The 21767-nt window shown below is 35.9% G+C and overlaps 3 protein-coding genes across 3 annotated transcripts in view; 1 reads left to right on the top strand and 2 right to left on the bottom strand.

Moving 5' to 3' along the window:
• The window catches only part of LOC108726563 (serine-rich adhesin for platelets), a 74888-nt gene extending 67712 nt beyond the window's left edge, over positions 1-7176 (top strand). Inside the window, 4 exon segments of the mRNA XM_018454216.1 lie at positions 3689-3969; positions 4060-5910; positions 5912-6672; positions 6674-7176. Coding sequence (XP_018309718.1) covers positions 3689-3969; positions 4060-5910; positions 5912-6672; positions 6674-6974 — 3194 coding nt within the window. The 3' untranslated portion in view covers positions 6975-7176.
• A 1611-nt stretch (positions 7177-8787) lies between these two features.
• On the bottom strand, positions 8788-10817 carry Fabpl (FABP-like protein). Its single transcript, XM_018454215.1, has 3 exons — positions 10497-10817; positions 9203-9307; positions 8788-8915 (listed from the first exon to the last, which is right to left on the bottom strand). The coding sequence occupies exons 1-3, from the start codon at positions 10740-10742 to the stop codon at positions 8859-8861; spliced, it is 408 nt and encodes a 135-aa protein (XP_018309717.1). The 5' UTR covers positions 10743-10817; the 3' UTR covers positions 8788-8858.
• Positions 10818-19580: 8763 nt separating this feature from the next.
• LOC108726560 (malectin-B) lies at positions 19581-21388 on the bottom strand. The gene is made up of 4 exons (XM_018454213.1): positions 20731-21388; positions 20477-20659; positions 20156-20213; positions 19581-20084 (listed from the first exon to the last, which is right to left on the bottom strand). The coding sequence occupies exons 1-4, from the start codon at positions 21103-21105 to the stop codon at positions 19876-19878; spliced, it is 825 nt and encodes a 274-aa protein (XP_018309715.1). The 5' UTR covers positions 21106-21388; the 3' UTR covers positions 19581-19875.
• Positions 21389-21767: the final 379 nt, after the last annotated feature.

The following is a 21767-nucleotide window of genomic DNA, read 5'->3' as shown; positions in this document are numbered from 1 at the left end:
CTCTCTCTCTCTCTCTCTCTCTCTCTCTCTCTCTCTCTCTCTCTGTTTCTTTTCTCACACACGCAAAATGTATAATATGTACATACACATACACATGCCCGCCCCTGTGGTCCTCCTCTCTATGTGTGACTTTGGTTTAAAATTAACTCTCCCTCTTGCTCTTCCGCCTCGTGGCGAGACACGGCACTCAATGTGAAAATGAAAAAGAAAAATACGGGAGAAAGGAGGAGAGAGGAGAGGACGCTCGCCCTTTTTCCTCCTTCGTCCTCTCAACTCGTATGACGAGCATGCCATGAGGATTCCACGACGAACTGAAATTGCGCGACGCGACGTTGGGCGTTGGTCGCTCGTCGCGACGTCTTTTCAATAGAGACGCCTCGTGGAATGTAATGATCGCACATTTTAGAAAAAATACTTTATTTAGAAAGATTGCTTTAAATTTCTTAACATTCTCGAAAAATTCCACGATATTTCGACACGACGACATTAGAATGACATTGACTATAATGATCGCAATCTGATTTTATATATCTATGTGCCAAAGACATTTTTTTTTACACGCAAGCTTGTATCTGTATAAGAGACAACAAACATTCTTATCATTTTTGCGATAATACTCTTTGTAGAATAAGTAACTTGAATGTCAATTTATTTTTTGGGAGGATTTAAGGGATCTTAACCAAGAAAGAGCCGATTAACTATAAATGCGGGCTAAGGAGAGCTTAATGTAGTAATTTACAAGAATTCCACAGCTACTTTTTCAAGCCATTGAAGCATATAGAAAACTGATTGTAAGCTATATTTTTCTATTGTCTTGTATCGACAGATGGTTTCAACGTGTAACAACTAATAAAAAGGATTGATCTCTACGCGTTCGTTCTTCGAAGTTCATTAGAACCAATAGTAGTTAGAATTTTGTAGCGGATTACGCGATATCGACGAAAGCTGCCGGAAGAGGCGAATCGGAGGAACATCTCAAGCGGATTTTACGTATCGAGGATCTCTCTCGAAGACTTGCAAGGTCAACGTCCTAAGATTCAAGACATATGGCAGTGAAACGGCGCAGGATATTATTACCCGAAATCATGTAATATAATCGGATTACGGCGTTCTTTGGCGATAATCCACACGGATTCAAAATGCGTTAGAAGCGATCAAGCGCGTGGGAGAGAACCTTGTGAGTTGGCACGAGTTCGCGTTGGTGGCCAAGAGTCGGGACGAAATTAAGAACGGGTTGTTAAGCGAACGCTCTGTGCGTAGGCTGCGCTTTTTTCAGCGTCCCTTAACCAGTTTCCACGTCAACATTTTTCCGGCTTCGGCCAGGTGGGCCGACGGACGTTTCTATCAGCTGCTCTTTACGCCTTTCTACGATTTTTTTTTCCTACTTCCCTTCCTCCATACGTGCTCTCATTTTGTTTCAATCCCGCGGCAGTGGCGAGCCAACATTTTTCACGCGAGCATCTCTGCAGAAAATTCGCCTGTAATTTCAAATATTTTTGTTCGTTAACCTTAATTTTTTTATAGAGCGACAGTTAATTTTAATTATATTTTTTATAAATTCACATGATAGAGAGAAAGATGTAAATGGCCAAATAATTTTTCCCCGACAAGTGAAACTCTTAAGAAACCCACAGTCCATTAAATTTATTATCTCTCTTTATGAATTTAGTACATTATATAATATATTACATAAACTGATGAACGGTCAATATTAATTAGTTATTATATTTCGACAGCTCGTTTAAATTGCGATAGGTTTACATAATAAGTACGGATTCATTACGTATCTAAATTACCTATTACGTTACATTAATTAAAATTAATTTGTTATTCTTTAGTTAAAATTGTGTTAATTTACTGTCTACTGAGTAATAATAATAATTATTATTATTATGTGAAAAGGATTACTTTATTTATATAATTAATATATATTGCATTTGTTCTCGTGGAAATTCTTAGTTTCAGAACAAAATTACCGAAGTTTTTCTAAATATACAAAAAGATGCAAGGAAATGCAGTTGCGTTTTAATCGTGCAAATATTAAAAAAGTTAATGTATCGAGTATGATAATCGGGTTGATTTTTAGATCCATTTAATCTAACTGCGACTGTAATATGTAGTGACAGAAAATTTTTTTACGCCGGAATGGAAATGTCCAAGTCTTTTGTTGTCCTCGTTTATCTCGCCACCGCTGCAGAGTCAAATGTGAAAGGCGGAAAGATAAAATGCACTTGCGAAAAAGCACCCTTCCTTTGTCACGCGAGTATTTCTCGAATAGATGTATCGAACAGGTCAATTGATTCAGCGATTTCCGAGGTCCATCCAATCGGACGAGAGTAATTCTCCTCCAACTGTCACGGTGCACAGGTGGGTGGTGGCAGTGCGTAGATGGGGCGGGGAGAAAGGAGGTGGAGAAGGAGGAGAGTGCTCCGGGGGTTCTGGGCTAGATCGATAATGCATCTCTTGGCGGGCGTAGTACCTCTTAGTCACCGGAGGGCGATCGCACCTACGAGGAGATATTCTTCAATTTAGAGCCACTCCGGCTCGAGAGAGAAGGTGTGCTTTCTCCGTATCGATCCGTCTCGCGCGTATCAATGTGTATGGACGTGTAAAGTGATCCGGGACAATCGCGCGGAATATTAATTGAGTGACCCTTCGAAACGTGATAGCTCATATCCACTTCGGATTCCCGAGAACTCCTCGTTCGATACTTCCTTCAATATTTCCACCGCGGAACACCTTGCAGGTACGTACCGTATCGTCTCGTTACGTGAACGGTGCGAGTGAACGTGTAATTTCGAGGGTGATATTCCCTGAATTATCGAACGAATTATGCTGGAACTGTCTATCTTGTCCCATTGTCGCGTGCGATTGTTGACAATGATTTCCGTAATATGGATACGGGAACCGACATATCTCTTTTGTAAGTTGGTAATTATCTGGAATGAGGTATTCCCATATCGCTCCCATACATTGTTTTTAACATTTCCTTTTAGTCTTAATTTTACTTTGTTACGCTGAAATTATCTAGCCTGCAATTTTCATCGAAAGTCATCTTTCGTTAGTTTCTGCTGAAAGTATCGAGAATTTTACAAATTATTCTCGATGATTACATGATAGTGAAATAAAGCTATAATATAATTCGATGATTAAAATATTCGATGTAAAGGTGAAAAGTAAGTCTAATTCGTAAGAGCTATTTTAAGTACGATTTTATATTAAACTATCTTATGGATTGTCAATTTAACCAGATTATTCTTGGTATTAAACTCGTTTTAAATAATTTTGAAAAAAAAAACTATGAATTTATTGTAGAAAGCTCGATAAAACAGATCGAAAATTTAATATTGGAATAAAACATATTTGATACTACTAAGCATTGTTATCTTCATAAAATAACACAAAAGAAAAAAAATAAAGAAATTAATTAAATTATTAGATAAAAAACGTACTTGTCACGTTTACTTGTACATACGTGCGCACTGAATTCACTTTTCTGCGATGAAAAGCCACATTGTGGAACTTGGTTTTTTGATTTGATACGATTTGAAAGATATAAAAAAGGAAATGATATAATATCAGTGAACACGGTTTTTATCTTACGATAAATGAAAGTAACATGACGTAAGAAATATAACAAAGTGAATCTATTCGTCAATGTTTCTAACTTCTCTTACGCTTATTCCAGAACCTCTTCAGCATGCACTGATCGTAGCGGATAATGTAGCGGACAGCGAGGATTCCGAGGACGAGTGGGATTATTATCGTGCCGATCCGAACAAGCAGGAATCTGCAGTGACAACTGTTACGGCAGCAGACGAATCCCGCAAAGACGTTGAGGAGCAAAGTGCACAGGAGAATCCCGAGTCTGTCGCGGATGCTAGCTTGGAAGTTCAGACTTCGGAACCAGAGAACGATATCAAATGCGAAGACTCAGTGAATAGTTTCTTGCCTGAGCTTAGCATCGATGTAAGTCTATCTTGTTGTTTTTCTTCATTGTTAAATATTTATTATTCAGTGTAAGAGCACATATTTCGAATAATACCATTGCGTTTTCAGTTCAGCAACGCAAAGTTGATCGACTTGGGAAAGAAACAGATTTTCCTAGATCTAGATCTACAGGAAGAAAAGAAAGAACAGAACAATATGGATTTCCAATTGAATCCGGAGGCAGCCGAGTTCGTGCCGTTATCACCACCGTTAGTATGCAACAGAAGCAACACACACTTGCGGGATTTTGCCATTAGTGGCTCTCCTCTGAAAACAACACAGACCATGGATGATATTCGTGTACCGAGCCAGAGTGAATTCGACAAGGAATTCTCTCATCGACCAAAGGAGATGGGCGAAGAAACACATGACGAAAATGCAGAGCTACAGAATAATAGTTCGCAGAGTTTGGACATATCCGAAATTTCGTCAACTAAAGCCGAAATGGGTGATGATGAATCCATGATGCATGTAATGTCTACCTCACAGTGGCAGACGGATGTCTCTTCTCAGTGGAACGAAAAGGCGCATGATGATGCGGGTTCCGACTTGGAAGATAGCGATGTCATCACCAAGAATGATCCCATGACTGTATCGTTAACTCCAAGTAACTTCAAAGCGTTCGAATTTAAAGTTGATTTGAATGCCATTCACATATTGGACGATAGTTCAGATGGTGCTGAACAAGCGAATACACCACCGCGTTCACCCGAGCCATCTACGAAGATTGCATCCGACGAGGATCGTCCGAACACACCTTCTTCGGAGGACAAGAATTCGATCGATGTCTTATGCGCGTCAACACCACAGCCTCCAGATGATTCTGTATCTGTAAGTTCCGAAACTACTAACTCTGAAACGAAGATGAATGAAAAGGAAAGTTTGTTGTCATTTGATAACAACTATTCGTTCTCGCATGAAGTAGTACTCAGCTGTCCTGCGAAAAAGGTAACCAATGATATACCAGGAATAGACATACGCGGATATGAATCCGATGAAAACGTCCCAAAAGAATACAGGGAAGCCTTCAAAGAAGTTTACGGCATAGAAAATTCCTCTGACACAGAAGAGGACAAAAATTTATGTAAAAAAGAAGATAATGAAGATGCTGAAGACGCGCAGGCTTTCATAATGAGGTCGTTGGATAATAGTGCAAAAATATTAGAAACTGAAAATGTGGAATCCGAAGTGCCGAAAAATCTTCCAGATTCAACGAATCATTCAGATTTTAACGCAATACATGTCGCACAACATTATCTCTCGGAACAGAAGTTGTTATCGGAATTAGTGAGTTCAGAACACACGGAGCCAGACGAAATGTTACAGACACAGCTAGGCTATTGCGCTGTTAATCTTGAAAATAGTGTTAAAAAATTGGAAAATCTTATTGAACCACTGATCGATACTGAAAATCAGTCAAACCAATCTACTGATTGGACAGATTATTGTAAAACAGAAAAGGCGATGCTACACACTGAAAATTCCGATTGTGATATATACAAAGATGATCCCTTCTTTGAAAGTAAAAAACAAGAAGATATCGAAAAATTGTGTAATAAAGACAAAGACAGCGATAAAAATGACCTCGAACCGGACAGTACAACCGAATTAAAACCATCTGATTCGATACACAAATCTAGTTTTGTGGAGGAGGAGCTACAACACAAAAACCAGATGTTTGAAGAATCTGTGCCGATAACAATACTAACTGATGAGCCAATTGAGCAAGAGCAAATAGGAGAAAAAGCTGCGGAATTTGTATCGGCTAATGTTGATGAGGTATTGCAGGAAGAAGTTACTTCTGAAAATATTCCTCCGAAACAGGAAGAGATTGAATCGCAAAAAACTGTAGAAGTTCTTGAAGATATCTCAACGATAGACAAGTCAAAAGAAGTTACGGAAGTCGCGCAAGTATGCCATTGCAAGCTCGAAAGCGAAGACGACCACTACAACGAGCGCGAAACGTCCAATGAAAACTACCACGACGAAAACAACAACGAAAACAGCAACGAAATCGCCAACCTCGCCCTCTAAAGCGATCAGTATGACCATGCGAACAACTCCGACGTCATTACCGGCATCACAATCAACTGTGAGAAAATCTGCTACGAGTACCGCCACTCGTCCTAAGCAATTGGAAGGATCAACTAAAACGACAGTCTCAATCTCAAGTACTAACGGTAAAACCACTACCACAAAGACAACGGTGACTTCCAAAAGTACAACAGCTACAAGAACCAGCGCTTCTCCACGATCCGGTACAATGAGACTAAAATCCACCACGACTACCTCGTCGAAAGTGAGTAGTCCAGCATCGATCGAGAAGAAATCAACGGTGAGCGGTGACACGAAATCGGTCAGTAAACCCGCCACCACAAAACCAGCGGGCATCACTATTAAACCAACAACCACTAGCACAACCGCAAAGACACTGGTCAAAACGTCAACGGCTACAAAAACATCAACATCCAACGTAACGTCAAAACCAAGACCCGCGTCTGCGACTTCAAGTACTAAAACTACATCGATGTTAAAGCAGCCTACAACCGGCGTTAACGGTGCATCACGGCCCAAGACCGCGCCGATTTCCGGTGGCACAACCAAGCCACGCGAAAGTAAAACGATCACAGCTACTGGGAAGTTGCCGTTGATCGACAAACAGAGCAAAGAGACAGTTAATAAGCTGCTCTTCCGCATCCATCGGTACAGCTACTGGTGCTGCAAAGACTCGCACATCAATTGGGAAATCACCCGGAAACGCTTCCGCGACCTCGCCAACAAAGAAAACTCTGACATCGAAGTCTACGTTGAGGACCTCCACCACTGTGACGAAGCGAATATCGAGTGAGGCCAAGGTATTGCAAAATGGAATTCCCAAGGAGGACGCCGTCATAACAGCAACGAACAAGCCCGAGGACGACGTACCGCTAAAAGATGCATCACCGGTGAACGTGCCGATTGATAATCAGCTGATCGCCGATTGAACAATCGATCGGTAAGCTGCGAACTGTCCGCCGCTTCGCGACAATACACGTCGGCCTAGGAATTACATGTCGTCGCGGGTGAACCGACACATAGGTTTCTCCTTCTTATTATTGTTTAACGGACAGAACGTGACTGCGCGTCGGGACATCATCCACTAGAGTAGTGTTTAGGGATTTATACATGCATGTCAAACCGAAAAATTTTTTATTGTTCTTACGTGAATGCATACATATGTAACAGAGATATTAGTCTAACAAGAACGAGGCATACCCTAAACATTGCTTTTAACAACTGCTGCCTTATCGTAATAAGGATCGATAGTCTTGTTATGTAAATATAATTCGGATGCGTTCTCATGCGTCATTATTTTCAACTGATCCGCGGGCCTGAGATTGTCTGAGAGAGGGCTCAGATGGTGCTCGTGGCGGCTCCTGAAAATAGACTCGGCTCCGATAACGGCAGTATGTTAATCTTTAACTTTTAACGAAACTCGATAAAATATATGGATTTTTTACAATTTTTTAATTTTATATGCGCAATTATAATTGATAACGATTACTCGCGACATAATTTTACTCGAATCACAAAAAAGAAAAGGAATGGAGGAGAGGGAAGCGTATATTTATTCTTGTTTGTTCCTATTTTTGAAGTTGAATTCATTGCGAGATATATATACTGACTCGTAATCATGATAATATAATACTATCTAATCTATGTGTACAGCACCCTATGGTTTAATGTGATATATCTTACAGTACTATATTAAATAAATTCGAATAATACGCACTGGAGGAGCCAGAAGAAGTTTATATATGTATATGAACGGAGAAAGAGAAAAGGAATCCAAAGGTTCAATGAAAAAGAGAAAATTCATCAAAAGGAATCAAAGGCATACTGTGTCTCTCTGATATATTATAATCTTTTGGTTGATCTTAAAATCTTCTCTAATCAAACATTTGGATCCTGCTTTTCTCAGCGCCGATCATCGATGTGGATGGTCGTCGCATGCGCGCGCGTTTATAGCTTTCGTACATCGCACAAATCTCAATCTTTTTTTCTCTTGCGTTTCGAACTTCCACTGTTGGAGCGCGCGCTCGACGACGTCTAATACTGTGGAAACTTCGGTCGAAAATGGTTTCCCCCTTTTTTTTTATCTTGTTTGACCTCTGATCGTGAAATATACTTTCGTCTTATTTTATCAGAATCGATACATGCTCGCGATATTTTTTATGTGCGCCCACAACGCGAGCGTTAAATGAGCCTTCCCACAAGCACGATGAAATCAAGGATTAAAACGACCGGCAACTCTTTTTAAGATGAATACGTTTAATGCAAAGGGATACGTCGAGTCCAGTGTGTAGGCAACTCACGATATCGATCAGGAGCCTTATTCTCGAAAAGTATCGCATACGAAAATATTAGAAAAATCTATGTTACATGTAATGTATATCGTAGTATTTTCGTACATTTTCATATGCGATTCTCGAGAATGTGTATCCTGTACACACGCACATATTCGATATGATATGCATTAAAATGCAGCTCCGCATCAACGAGGGAGCGTAGCTTAGCGTTTCACATGCGCGTTTCGTATACATGTTATTCCGACTTTCTTGTGTACGCGTATTTGTCACCATTTTATTCTTTTTTTCCTCAGAATTCATAATTGAATAAATAAATATTACGTTTGAACAGTGTTATATCCAGCATTATATATACATCCTCTTGTCCTGCCTGATTGACACCTTGCCATCTCTCTTCTCATCTCAGGGGAAATGAAGTAAGTGGACAAAAAGAAAAAAAGCACTCTTGTACATTTCAGTCTCTTTAATAATGATAGAGTGTGATATTATATACTGCTATTTTTAAATTAGGAACCGGCTTTACAGTCTTTTGTATGTACGCTTGGCTTTAACGTCGCTCTTGTTGGAGGATAGGTACTGAAACAGAAAAGAAGAAACGCGTAAGACTCGTGCACTTTGTCACCTTGCGTCAGTGTCACATACTGAGAAAAGTGTCTGGTTGGACGAATCAGAAGATTCTGATTATATATCAATTAGAGTATGTCGATTATCTGAATTAGAATTCTAGTAGATTTGATCACCAAACTCTGATTTGTTCATTTTTAACTAGATACAGCTAGACATTTTTCTCAGTACATTTACAGGATCGTTTATATTTCATTGTTTATATAACATTGTTATTGTTTTATTGAAATCACACTTACCATAATCATTTCAGTGTCTGTGAATTCGTAAACTCGGATCCCTATAAAATCTGCGGATAAGGGGGTCTCCGTTCTGAAACCGTTGTCTTCCTTGGTAGTCACGCTCTGCGACATAAAACGAATACATAACGATGTAATAATCGACTATACTTATTGCAAAAATAATAACGTTAGAACGTGTAAGATACTCTCTAAATTCTTTAGAAAGAGTAAAAATTGATCAGTTTTGAAAGAGTTTCTCAATTTTCAATCTATAATGAGATTCACTTTAAAAGTTTTAGAGAGTACATAATGGTTGCATTCAGCAGAAGGTTTATTTTGCAACTGATTGAAAGCTTTTTTCGTGCTGATTAGATTATACTTTTTAGATTTAAAAGAATAGTCCTACCTTTCAACGAAAAAAATTTCCAATAGTTGCAAAATAAACATTCAGAACAGGCCAATTTTTAATTGGAGTCCTTAGATCTTTGTATCCTTCAATTATCACTGGATTATCTCACACTTTTGTACGAGAGAAATAGAAGAAGAGGCGTCGAGTGGCTCGCCGCTCAGTGCGATTAACTCTGTGGATCTATCGATCCGGGTTCGATCCCATATACACGATTTTTCGCGTTCGTCGAATTCGGCCTTAAACTGTAGGTCCCCCCAAACTCTGTAGAGTGAAATCCTGCTACCAGATTTTGGGGAAAAAAAAATAAGCAAGCTTCTGTCCCCGAAGAAGCTATAAAGCAAATTGATACGCATGGTACTATGACCCTTAAGAGGTCAGAAAATCAAACAGGGAAAACAGAAGAAGAGAAATAGAAAAAGAAGACTCAGTATTTAGTTTGCAAATCAACGTGAGTCAAGCGAAAAATCAATAATTATGCGAAAATTGTTTTATCTAATAATTTTCTGCACATGAAGAATATTCTTTCTAACGTTATTCTCTAGAATATCAAATCTCGGAATCTCGCAGTTTCCTTGCTGCATGGAAGAAGATATTCGGTAACTTTAGACGAGCCATTGGTTGCATTCAGTAAAATATTTATTTTGCAACTATTGGAAGTTTTCTTCACTCAAATAGAACTATTCCCTTAGATCGAAAAGTATAATCCAATCAGCGCGAAGAGAAAATTTCCAACAATTGAAAAATAAATATTCTGCTGAACGTAGCCTACATTGTATTCCAATATAGAAGAATAATCTATTGTATTAATTTTTAATTTTAATATTCATATTTGATGACGTAATATGATTCTCGCGCAATAATCAACGGTTGAAGTAATTCTATTTTTCTTTCGATGAGACCTACCTTATAGATGATCTGAGAAGATGAAACATACTCATCGTAGACCTCTCCAAGCTTAAAAGTGACGGTGATAGTCTTGTCCTGGCTGATAGTGACTATGATGTACCACTGATCATCGTTCTGCTGGATCTCCACAATCGGCATGGTCTGCAGGAACGTGTCGACGAGGTCACCCTTGTCAAGACTCCTAATGTAATTCTCGAAGTTTTCGCTCGACACGTATTGGTACTTGCCGACTATCTGCACCATGATGACCGTGATGATAGCTTATCTCGCGCGCACAAGTCAGGATCTGAATCGTCGCCAAAGAAAGACAAACAGCGCGCCGGGTCGCACCGGCTTTTATAATGACATCCGGGGGGGATTTCGTTAAGGGATCTCGCTGGTCCCGCGAAAGAGAGAAAGAGTGAGAGGAAGGGAACCGCCGGCCAATCTACGATGATTCCAGACAAAGTATTCGGATTATCGTCGACGGGCTGATAGAGATCGGCCTGTCCTGTCATTCTATCATCGCTGTTGATGTACCCTTCACACATGGTGGTGTACGCGAGAGACGGAAGAGAGCTGCATTTATTTGCATCTGTATGTACTGGTCTGCTCGCGACTTACATCCTGCGCCGTGACTCAGTGAATTTTAATGTCTTTCTTCATGTCTTAGAAGCATCCCGGCACAGAATTAATTTTGTCGTTTATCTTGCATCAAACTTTTTAGATGTGCTTTATTTTTGAGGTCTAATACTTTATATGATCACTGATCAATTCTTACTGTAAAGAAGTTATTTACATTATATTATTTCTATAAAAATATAAGTTGGACGCACATTTTTACCTTTCGTTTTATTTAAAGAACAATTAGAAAAAAAAGAAATACAATTATCATTCAATCGTGTCATCTTTGTTTTGTTGTTATTTGACATTACTGTCGAAAACAACATGTATTGAATCGATAAAATAATCGCTAAAAGTACACTCACTCAAATTCCAAGAAGTTCAAGTATTATGTATGAGAATACCAAGTAAATTGATATATAAAGTGCGAGAAGTTTACATTATACGAAAAAAAGATTATAGATTTTGTCGCCGACAGAAATAATCAGTATTTGTGATCGTTATTATTATTTGCAAAGTGTATCAACAAGTTTTCATTGAATTAAAGAAATAGAGCAGTTGCAATTTACTTGGACTGCGTTCTGATAATTATTACCAGCACTGAAATCTATAATGCACATAACATATATTATGCACTGAAAAAAATGCCATTATATTAATTAACAGCATTATTTTAATTGAAAATAATTTTATTAAATCACAATAACACTATACAAATAAGTCACAATAACATTATGAAACAAATAAGATATGTTCTTGTTTTAATAAAATTTTATTTGTTTCATTAATAGTATTATGAATTAACAAAATTATTTTCAGTTAAAATAGTATTATACTTATTATTTACAGGTTCTTAAGATACTTATTAGCATCACACTATTAAATGGACGATCAATTTAATTAGAAACATTAATTTCAGCTTCAGTTTGCGATTGCATTTCAAGTCCAATAAATTGGTACGCAATTTATAAAATTGAAATAATTTATAAAATTTCGCATTTAGTATTATTAAGCACAAAGATTCTCTTGGCCGAAAAGAGGATTATTTCTATTGATTAAAATAATGCTGTTGATATAATATAATTCTTTTCAGTGTAGATTTTTAATCTGAAAAAATTCTTCTTTAATTACTGAAAGAATGAATACCGTAATCTTAATTTTAAATGTGTCTTTCTTCCGATCGGTAATCCTCTAAACTTTACTATAAATGTCCGCATAGTAAATCTATAATTATTATAAACGTGCAAATTATTTCCACCATTCATCACGCAGGGAGCAAAGTTAAATAAACAGATACACTCAGAAAAAAACATCTTAATTTCAAAGAAATATTTCTTTTAAGATATTTTTTTCTCAGTATATGTTGATTTATATTTATCACAGATGAACCTCGTACGGATCGGTAATTTGAATAATAATACTTGAGAGAGACACAGATTACTTCGATTACGTTAGGTACAAAATACAAGTCTCATACCATATGTCCAAGCGTTAAGTCGCACCAATCTGTCACCTGTTCGTTAACATTCTTTTTCCGATTATGAGGGAGGGTGGAAGTTCCGCCGATAACGTTGGCGCGGAAAATAAACGCCGATCAAAAACGTTCATCGTCGCGTTAGCATTTACAAAAGTTCTTATCTAAATTTATTCGACAGATAAGAATAATCGAAACACAATGTACTCGTATACATACATACTTATATCTCGATCGTAGGTCAAAAGAACGATTTCATCGAAAAAACGCTCTGCGTTTTGATTGCTAGACGAAATGTTCAACGTTTATCTCTCATTAGTCATCTCTCATTAATAATCATTGTCATAAGAGACGTTGTCGTTTCCGTTTATTAAAAGAAAATGCGTCAGTCTCGTCTATGAATGGAAATAATAGAAAAACCGTTAGTTTATACATTGTCGCGTAGAACGTTTTAAAATTCTTCACTCTAATTTCGATAATTTTTCAATAAAAATTTCATCGTCGATTTATGATCTTTCAGAATCTCTTGGCCATAAGAACAGGACACTCGTAAATTTTTTACTTTCCTTAACAAAAGACTACAAATAAAAAATTTACGAGTGTCCTGTTCTTATGGCCAAGAGATTCTGAAAGATCATAAATCGACGATGAAATTTTTATTCTACGCGACAATGTATAAACTAACTGTTTTTCTATTATTTCCATTTATAAACGAGACTGACACATTTTCCTTTAATAAGAAAGACTTATTCTTCGTATAAGTATCTAGAAAACGATTTCTTTCCAAACTCAAGATCAGACCAAAATTTAAAATTGTCGGTTTTGAAACATAAAAAAGATTAAAGAAAAGTTTATTCTAAAATATTTTATATTCTAATGAGAAAAAACATTTTCTACATATTCTATATATAGTATTTGTTATATATCTTGTTTAAAAAAAAAAGAATTATTTTTATTAACTTGATAAATATTCAAGAGAAATAATTTCAAAAGCGAAGAAATATTTTGAAAATATAATTTCTTTCCAAATTCTCGAGATCAAACCAAAGATTAGAATTGACGATTTTACAATAAAATATAAAATATTGATGCATTTTAGAGAATATTTTATTCTAGAAATAGAAAAAAATATTTTCTATATATCCTATATATTTATATATTTTATCTAGAAAAAAGAATTATATTTATCAATGCAATAAATTCCAAGAGAAGTAGCTTTCAGAGCGAAAAAGAGAGACAGCTTTTTTGCTCTTTTACAGCTTCCTTGACTCCAATATCTTTTTTTTCGCGCTTGACGAGAGTTTAACTCGATCGATAAAATACTGTTATTTAATATCTGCCGGCGACCGATAGACTTACCATGCTACGTGCAAGAACATTTGATCTCTGATGCATCAGTCGTTATTAAAAAATGCATTATTGAAAATTGTGTACATGTAAATTACACAATTTCCGGTCGTAGACATGTAATTTCCATGTAAAATTACATGCATTTTTTTCAGTGTACAAATAAAGAGACATTACAAGTAAGCAAACACTTGGCCGCTCTTTGCTTCAAAGACAAGGAGGAAAGGAGACGCGCAAAGCCGAAGAGAGAAAGGGGATCTCTCGGATCGCGGATCGCCTGTCTCGCCGGTCCCGCCGTTCCGAAACAAGTACAGCCGCATGAATTGACAGCTAATTGCCGGTGATGAGCACACATCAAAGACTTCGACGATGCGATGCGAGGACGCGCTGCTCTGGCGCGTTAGGTCACGTGACGTCCCGTCTCATGCGGGATGAATGAGCTTGTTCCCATTACGAACGTACGATTCTTTACGTTGCGGGATGCTCAATTGAATTTATTGTACCTACATGTATAATATTGTCCCGTTTGCCGGTTTGGTTTACGAATAATCGCGCGATCAATGGTAGACGACGCTCGACTTCGCTCGTCGATTTTTCCTTCTCTTCCTTTTCGATATTGCTAAATAAGACGAACCGTAATTATTGATGATTTGCACGGAATATCCTTTTCCTTCTTTCATTCGACCAAAAATTCGAAGATTCAAGTGTAAATGAATTTATTCGTTTATTTATGCATGTCGACCCTGTTATCAGATTGGCTGTTATTTTTTTCACTGGTCTTTCAATCAATTAAACATTTATGAAGCGGAAAGAACGAACTTTTACATAATGCATAACATATAAGGCATAAAAAATTCAACCAATCAGAGTTCTTTATTTTATGGAAAAGAAGGAAACGAAAGATTTTGATTGGTTCAATTTTTTACGTATTGCAACACATGAGTTATGCAAAAGTCTTGTGCTCCCCGCTCAACATTCCAAAGACATAAGATTGAGCAACACAATTTCAGCTTTTGGTAAATTCAATTATTACATCACATATCGATGAGGACCTTTCATTACGATAAATCAAGATTGTAGATTTAAAAAAAATAAGATGAGATCACTTTCACATCAGTCAAACGATGCTAATTTTACATATAGACTACACACATCAAATAATAGGGAATACGAAAATAACCGATATGTTTTTGTAATCTGACCCAATATTCCCACAACTTATGTAATGTTGTGTTTACATTGAAAATGACCCGATCGGCGTCGAAACGTCTGTATTAATATTAAATATTCTTTATATTGTATCTGGCTCGTAGCCCTTTTTTTTATTTATTGATAATAAAGAAATTTATCTGTGCACCAATATCCACACTGGCTCTATTAGCGACTTTTAATTTATCATTAGATTTACTATATTTTAGATGTAAAAAATTAATTTGAAATATAAAATTTATTACAAATATAGGAGCTGTGTGTGTCACTGAAGACAGGTTCGAAATACCTGAACGAAAAAAAATTTGTACATTTAATTCTTTTCTAGTAAATGTCTTTCTAATTTGACTATATAAACTTTTTGTCCTTTCTTTTAAGTACTGTATATGTATATATATGATCTGACTCAAATTTTCCGGACTTCAACAATAAAAAACAGACATCTCAGATGACAAAATATTATATTTCATCTTTCAAAATAGTTCCCTATGACATCAATACCCTTCATCTTTTACAAAGCTTCAAATCTTGTTTTGAAGTCTGTAATTGGAATGCTGTTTAGAGCACTCATTCTATTCTTTTAATGCGCGTTTCTACCAATGTAGATTAAATTTTAATCTTCCCAGATAGCAAAATGTTTGCAATCTTCTAACAGGCTGTCAGCAGATTTGAGCAGAAAATGATGACAATCTGCTATCAACTGCGTCCGCATTAGGCTTGTATTCTGTTAACATCGCCTATCGACATAATCCAAGTAGAACACAGAAGTCATGAGGACATCATCATGACCTCATTCGTCACTTATAAGTCAATTTTTTGGTATCAAATGACATCATGATGACGTCCTGCGATACAATTATGACTTAATTATGACTCCGTGTTCTACCTGGGAATGTGAAGGCAAATTGTTGGCAGAAATTGTCGACATTATCTGATTCTGTTATGTTTTTTTTCTAGCAGTTTGTCAACAGTATTATGTATCTAATTTTGTAACAATTCTGTTACTATTTTGTTGACATAGTGTGTAGCAAACATTTAAAAAATCTGCTTTCTACAGACTTGGCTATCTGGGTTACTCTTTATCTTTTCCTAGTTTTTAAAACTAGATAGTATTCAACATACGTTTGCGATATCGTTCTAATGTTGTCAGAACGTAGATGGCTGTCTGGGGCGGTATTAAAAAATAGTGAAAAAATTCTGAAAAAATTTTCAGAACTTTATGAGAAGAAAATAAACAATTTTTGTCTCTTGCTGTTTTTCTGTAAAGTTGATAGTGTTTGAGTAAAAAAAATTATTGAAAACTAATATTCAGCGATTTTAGTAATTAATATCTCATTAACCATTACGAAAATTATAAAATGGTAGTGGACTTTTCGATCCGCTTTATCTGTACAAAAGCGATTGACAAAAACTTACAGGACATCCTGTATATTGTTCTTTTTTCTTATTTGTAAACCCCTTGGTTTAATAAATATGAAAAGCTTATTAATCGCTACAACAAGTTTCGTTGAAATGATTGATATTACGCAACGCAAGGTCTCCTTAAGACGTACGACGTTGTTCCGAAAAGTTAGTGCATCAAAAATTCGGTAACTTTCCTGTCACTGTATAAATACTACACAACATACTATACAAATCGGAGCACAAAAAATATTTTGAAGTGCAAAGAATAAAATATTCAAAAAAGATGTTAAAAGTGGATATTAGCACTTTTGCAGCCGACTATGAATGCTTTAAGTATTCTCGAAAACATATTACACATACATGATTCAATTACTAGAACCGCGTAAAAGTAATGCATGGATATGCGTTTAAAACAGCTCACTAGCTTATACAAATCGCAGATTTCCGATTTTGATCGTGTTCACATAATTTCGAAAAGTAAACCTGGATAGGCAGTTATCACCCAGCATCGATTAAGTCTTGGATTTCCAAATATAGCCGCGTAAAAGTAATGCACAGAAATGCGTATGAAATTCGAAGACTACCTCTCTGTCCAGGATTTCCAACCCTCACCATATCAACAAATGTAGGAAAAGGTAATGGATCGCCAGTTTGAATCCGCCGTTGAAAAAGAATCTTTTTTCGAATATAACGATATATAAATAATACACGGAATTTGCATACGGTACTAGATGTCTGTACTGCATTTGCTTATATACACGCTTATACGTATCGGTCTCTGGAATTCTGTTTATTATCTGTTTTTAATTGAATACAAATTTCCATACAATTACGGATCAATCTTTTATTGAGAAACCCGTAATAACTCGTCACTAATTTAAACATGAAAATACTTACATAAATCGGATTGTTATTTTCTTATAAAAACCAGTAAGCTTTATGTCGTAAATTTCTTGCGTAACGTATTTGGAATTGCGGATCAACAAACAACATTTTTAAGAATCTAACTATATATCAAATGAAAATGCTTATACAACCAAATTTAGAAATCAGTGATTATCAAACAGCTTAACATAATTATATCTAGTCCCTCTTGATTTTATGTTGTTTTTAAAGTTCAAAAACATCATAAAAGGTAAATATTTTCAAGACATCGAGGATGACAGTGCAGATGTTTTAATTAAATTTTATAATTTTGAATAAAATGTAATATAAGAAAGTTCTGTAGCTCTCTTTTCATTATTAATTAAGTAAATAGAAATAAATTTTATTATTTGTAGAAAATTATGATATTTTTCCATTATTAACTTGATTTAAAATATTAATAATTTGATCAAATCCTCACCTGAAAGTTGCTCTCCGCTTACATGTCATTCAGAGGACTATAACAAAGCACAAATAAGTGCTCTGAACAGCATTCCAACTGGGCTTTATAAAAATTTCAAAGGTTTATATAAAAAATATGTGAAATGTATAAGGGACTACTTTAAAAAATAAAACAAGATGTTTGTTAAAATCTTGTAAAAAAAATTCTCTGAAAATTTCAGGACTTTTAAGATATTTTTGTTCAAAATTCCAAATAAGATTAGAAAATTTTTTAATGCAACTTTGAAATAAATTGGAGTGTAAACAACACAAACAGATTATATATTAAAAATCAGAAGAAAACAGAAATTCCATGAGATTATATCTATCATTATCTACAGAGCCGTAAAACCTATAAAATAATATAGAGACGGCTGACTATAAAAAAACACTATAAAACATCATTCATAAATTTAAGTGATATCATATTTTGAAGAACAGCGAAGATAAAAATAACATATGTGTAATCATGTCTTTTTTTTTAAGAAAACGTAAAAGTTTTCGACGAGATAAGATTCACACTTGATCGAATTATCTATATCTGACGACTTACAGTATAAGATATCGCTAATGTCCGCCATTACATATAATGTCCATTAGTATTATACAGGATAACGATTCAATAAACGCGACTCGAGACTTTATTATTTTGATATGAAAATAAGGAAAAGCAATGCGTCTTATGTATTAGTTTTATTTATTCCAATGTGCAAAAAATTAATTATATTATATGAATCGACATGCTTTGGTATTCAATGGACTGCAAGACTCTGGTCTGCATTACAGTATCCATCTCGATAATCGTCTTGAACGTAATTACGTTAAAATTACTTTCATAATATATCGGCATTCAAATTTTTTGTGATCAGATTGTGTAACGAAAGATGGAATGTGACATGTACAGAACGTTTCATGATATATCACGGCTTACAAGACGTGATATTTAGAATAAATACGGAAAGCAATGAGAAAATTTCATAGCACAAACCATCATATCTTCTTAAATATTTCAATGTTGATTTCTGGAACAATCGATATGTATATGTATTATGAGTTTTAAATCACGTGTGATATAAATATCTTAACTTTAGTAAGAGATTATTTAATTGACTTACAACTGAATTTAATTAGAACGTAAATCAAATTAGCATTTTCGAGTTAAAAAATCGACGAAATTGAAAATAAAAATTTGTGAATATTGTATTTGTCGCAATTAAACGATAACATTGTATATATGTATTTTAGCTAATACTACATAACTTTCTTAGAATTTAACAGTGACGTTTGATCAAAAAATTTAAGGGTGCATATAAAAAATTGTAAATAATAAATAAGGATCTCTCCAAATTCATCGAAATGTTCTCTAAAAATCGATTACAAATTTATCAAAAATTTGTCATTAAAATTAACGTTGAAGATTTTTAAGCACATTTTATATCAGGTATCTTCATAGTTCCATTTATTTTTGGAGCACCTATTAATATTCAGTATATTAATTTTCTTAAATTTATGCAATCGGAAATACAAGGATTTTTGTAAATTAAAAAACCTCAGCGATGCATGTATAAATAAAACAAGTTCATTCTAAGTAAATTTTCAATTTACTTTAATTTTAAGAATTAGTTTAAAAATTAATATAATCTTAAGTTGTAATTTAGACCTAATTGTGTGAAATTGCATAGTAAATACTTAGATGTTAAATTATTAAAGAATTATATCAATTTTTATCGGAAAAACAATGTTCCTAAAATACTTCAAAAATATATAATCAGGTAAACGTGCGGAACACATTTCACGTAATACTACGTTTATAAATTAAAAATAAATATTCTCACATGCTAAGTCTGGCAATGCAAAGGAGCTGATTATTTATTTACACTATTTAGACGTCCTCTTGTAGATTGAGCAAGCCTAAATAATTGGGAACACTGTTACCGTTAAGTACAAGGCGTTTCTATGTACGTGTGTGCCCACTTATAATTTACATAGACAGAACAATAATGGAATAAAAGCGCCGATGGCTACAAAAACAGGTAACATTACAGACGAATCGTCTATCAAGTACGGATCAGGTGTCCTGGGTCCGCTCGTGTGTCTACTACGCATAGTAGTTTCTTCCTCCTCTTCTTGTATACCATGATAGTCCTCTGGATCAGGCGGTATCGGTCCCAATTGTGGTACATCTAAAAAATATAGTACTTACGTGAATGTTTTGCCTGCAAATAAATTCCTCAACAAAAGAAGATATACAAACCATCCAAAACACCTTTCACAACAGCTATGGCATTTATTTTTGGATTGTCCCTATAACCCTGTAAAATTATGAAATTGATTTATGCTATGTTTAACCCTTGACTACAGTGGGTCATTTGAAATATATCAAAAATTTTTTGACAATTGTACAATCTGTATGATTGGTACTATCAGGTTCTAAATTGTAGTAGTAATTGTAATAGGGTTTCTAATTCACTGCATTTCACTATGCCATCTGTGCCTCTTGGAAAACATGTAATATGTAAAGAAATATATTAATGCATAGCATGTAGTATATAGTAAAAATATATTAATCAACTACCTTTATAAATTCTACTCTTATCTTCCCTGCAAGAATGTCTGATTCTTCATCATTGTATATCAACTTTCCACCCTGTACCCTAAACGGTACATATTCGTCATGTGCAACACCTCGACCAACTCTCTCAAAGATATCCAAATCAGTGACCACAGTATGATCGCCATTCAGCACAACGTCAAAGACCTAAAATGAAATAAATTACATATTTGACCGAGGTTTTTAATAAGACAAATCTGTTTCACGAAGAGAATCACCTTCATATTTGGCGAGTTGAAGTACACCTCGCAAAACTTAAGTATTATAACGTAATTTCCATCCTGGCTGATCGGGATGTCGTATCCGAAAGTGTTGTGATGATAACGCTCGGTTTGATATAATATCTGGTCCACGTTACCGATACGCCCGATGATGAGCTGCTTACCGTAATCGGAGGCCGTGCCGACCTTTCCCATGAGAGGATCCCTGACATAATGTATCCCATAGCTGTCCGTATGCGACTCGCCACCTGCGTTAATCGCGTATATCACCTCAAGGCAGTACGAGCCAGAGGCGAGCACACTCAGTAGGAATAGCAAGAAAATCGGGAGGTCATCGTTCCCCGTTGGCAACCGCATTCTTAGAGCTGTCATGTCATTCGCGACTTTAAGATAAAATTTGATCCGTTCACCGGCACAGCTGCGTACTCATAACTCGTCCTGCGGGTTCTGCTTGTTGTCCTGCGGGTTGTTGATGTTGTCGTCCGGCACACTTCGTGTCCGGGATCGCGTGGACTCGCATGGAAGAACTGGAAGAGCGAATAAGACTGATCTTATATCGCGCGCAATCGAACCCACATGGCACGTCACTATCACACGGTATCCCGCTAACGGAAAAAATATCGCAGTCCAGCTGTGCGGCCGGAATATCGCAACGTTATCCAGTTAGATCGCTGGCTTACCGACGCGACACGAAATAGTAGTTCGCGTAATATCGAGAATCTCTGTCGGAGGACACTACCTTCTCGTATTTCCTCGACCAAGAAAACTAGAACCAGGAGAGTCAACTCGGCATAAAAGCGGTAGTGGGGGTGAGGCAAGAAGTGGAAACGAACGACACCCCCCACTCTTGCGCTTCATCCTCTCTGTTGCTCTACATAGTCGGTTTCAATTCGTGACTGCGCATGTCAACGTACCTTGTTTCTGTTTGATTGAATTTTGAACTAAACATAAACCGTAAAAATTTAATCCGATGTGATTTACGATGCCCAAGCGAGTGTGCTGTGTTCGAAATTGTGACTTCAATCCTGGAGATA

This window comes from Mycetomoellerius zeteki, unplaced genomic scaffold (assembly GCF_001594055.1).
Source record: "Mycetomoellerius zeteki isolate Tzet28-1 unplaced genomic scaffold, Tzet1.0 scaffold427, whole genome shotgun sequence".
NCBI lineage: Eukaryota > Metazoa > Arthropoda > Insecta > Hymenoptera > Formicidae > Mycetomoellerius > Mycetomoellerius zeteki.
Note: the sequence above shows the minus strand (reverse complement) of the source record. Positions and strands in the feature narration are given on the sequence as shown.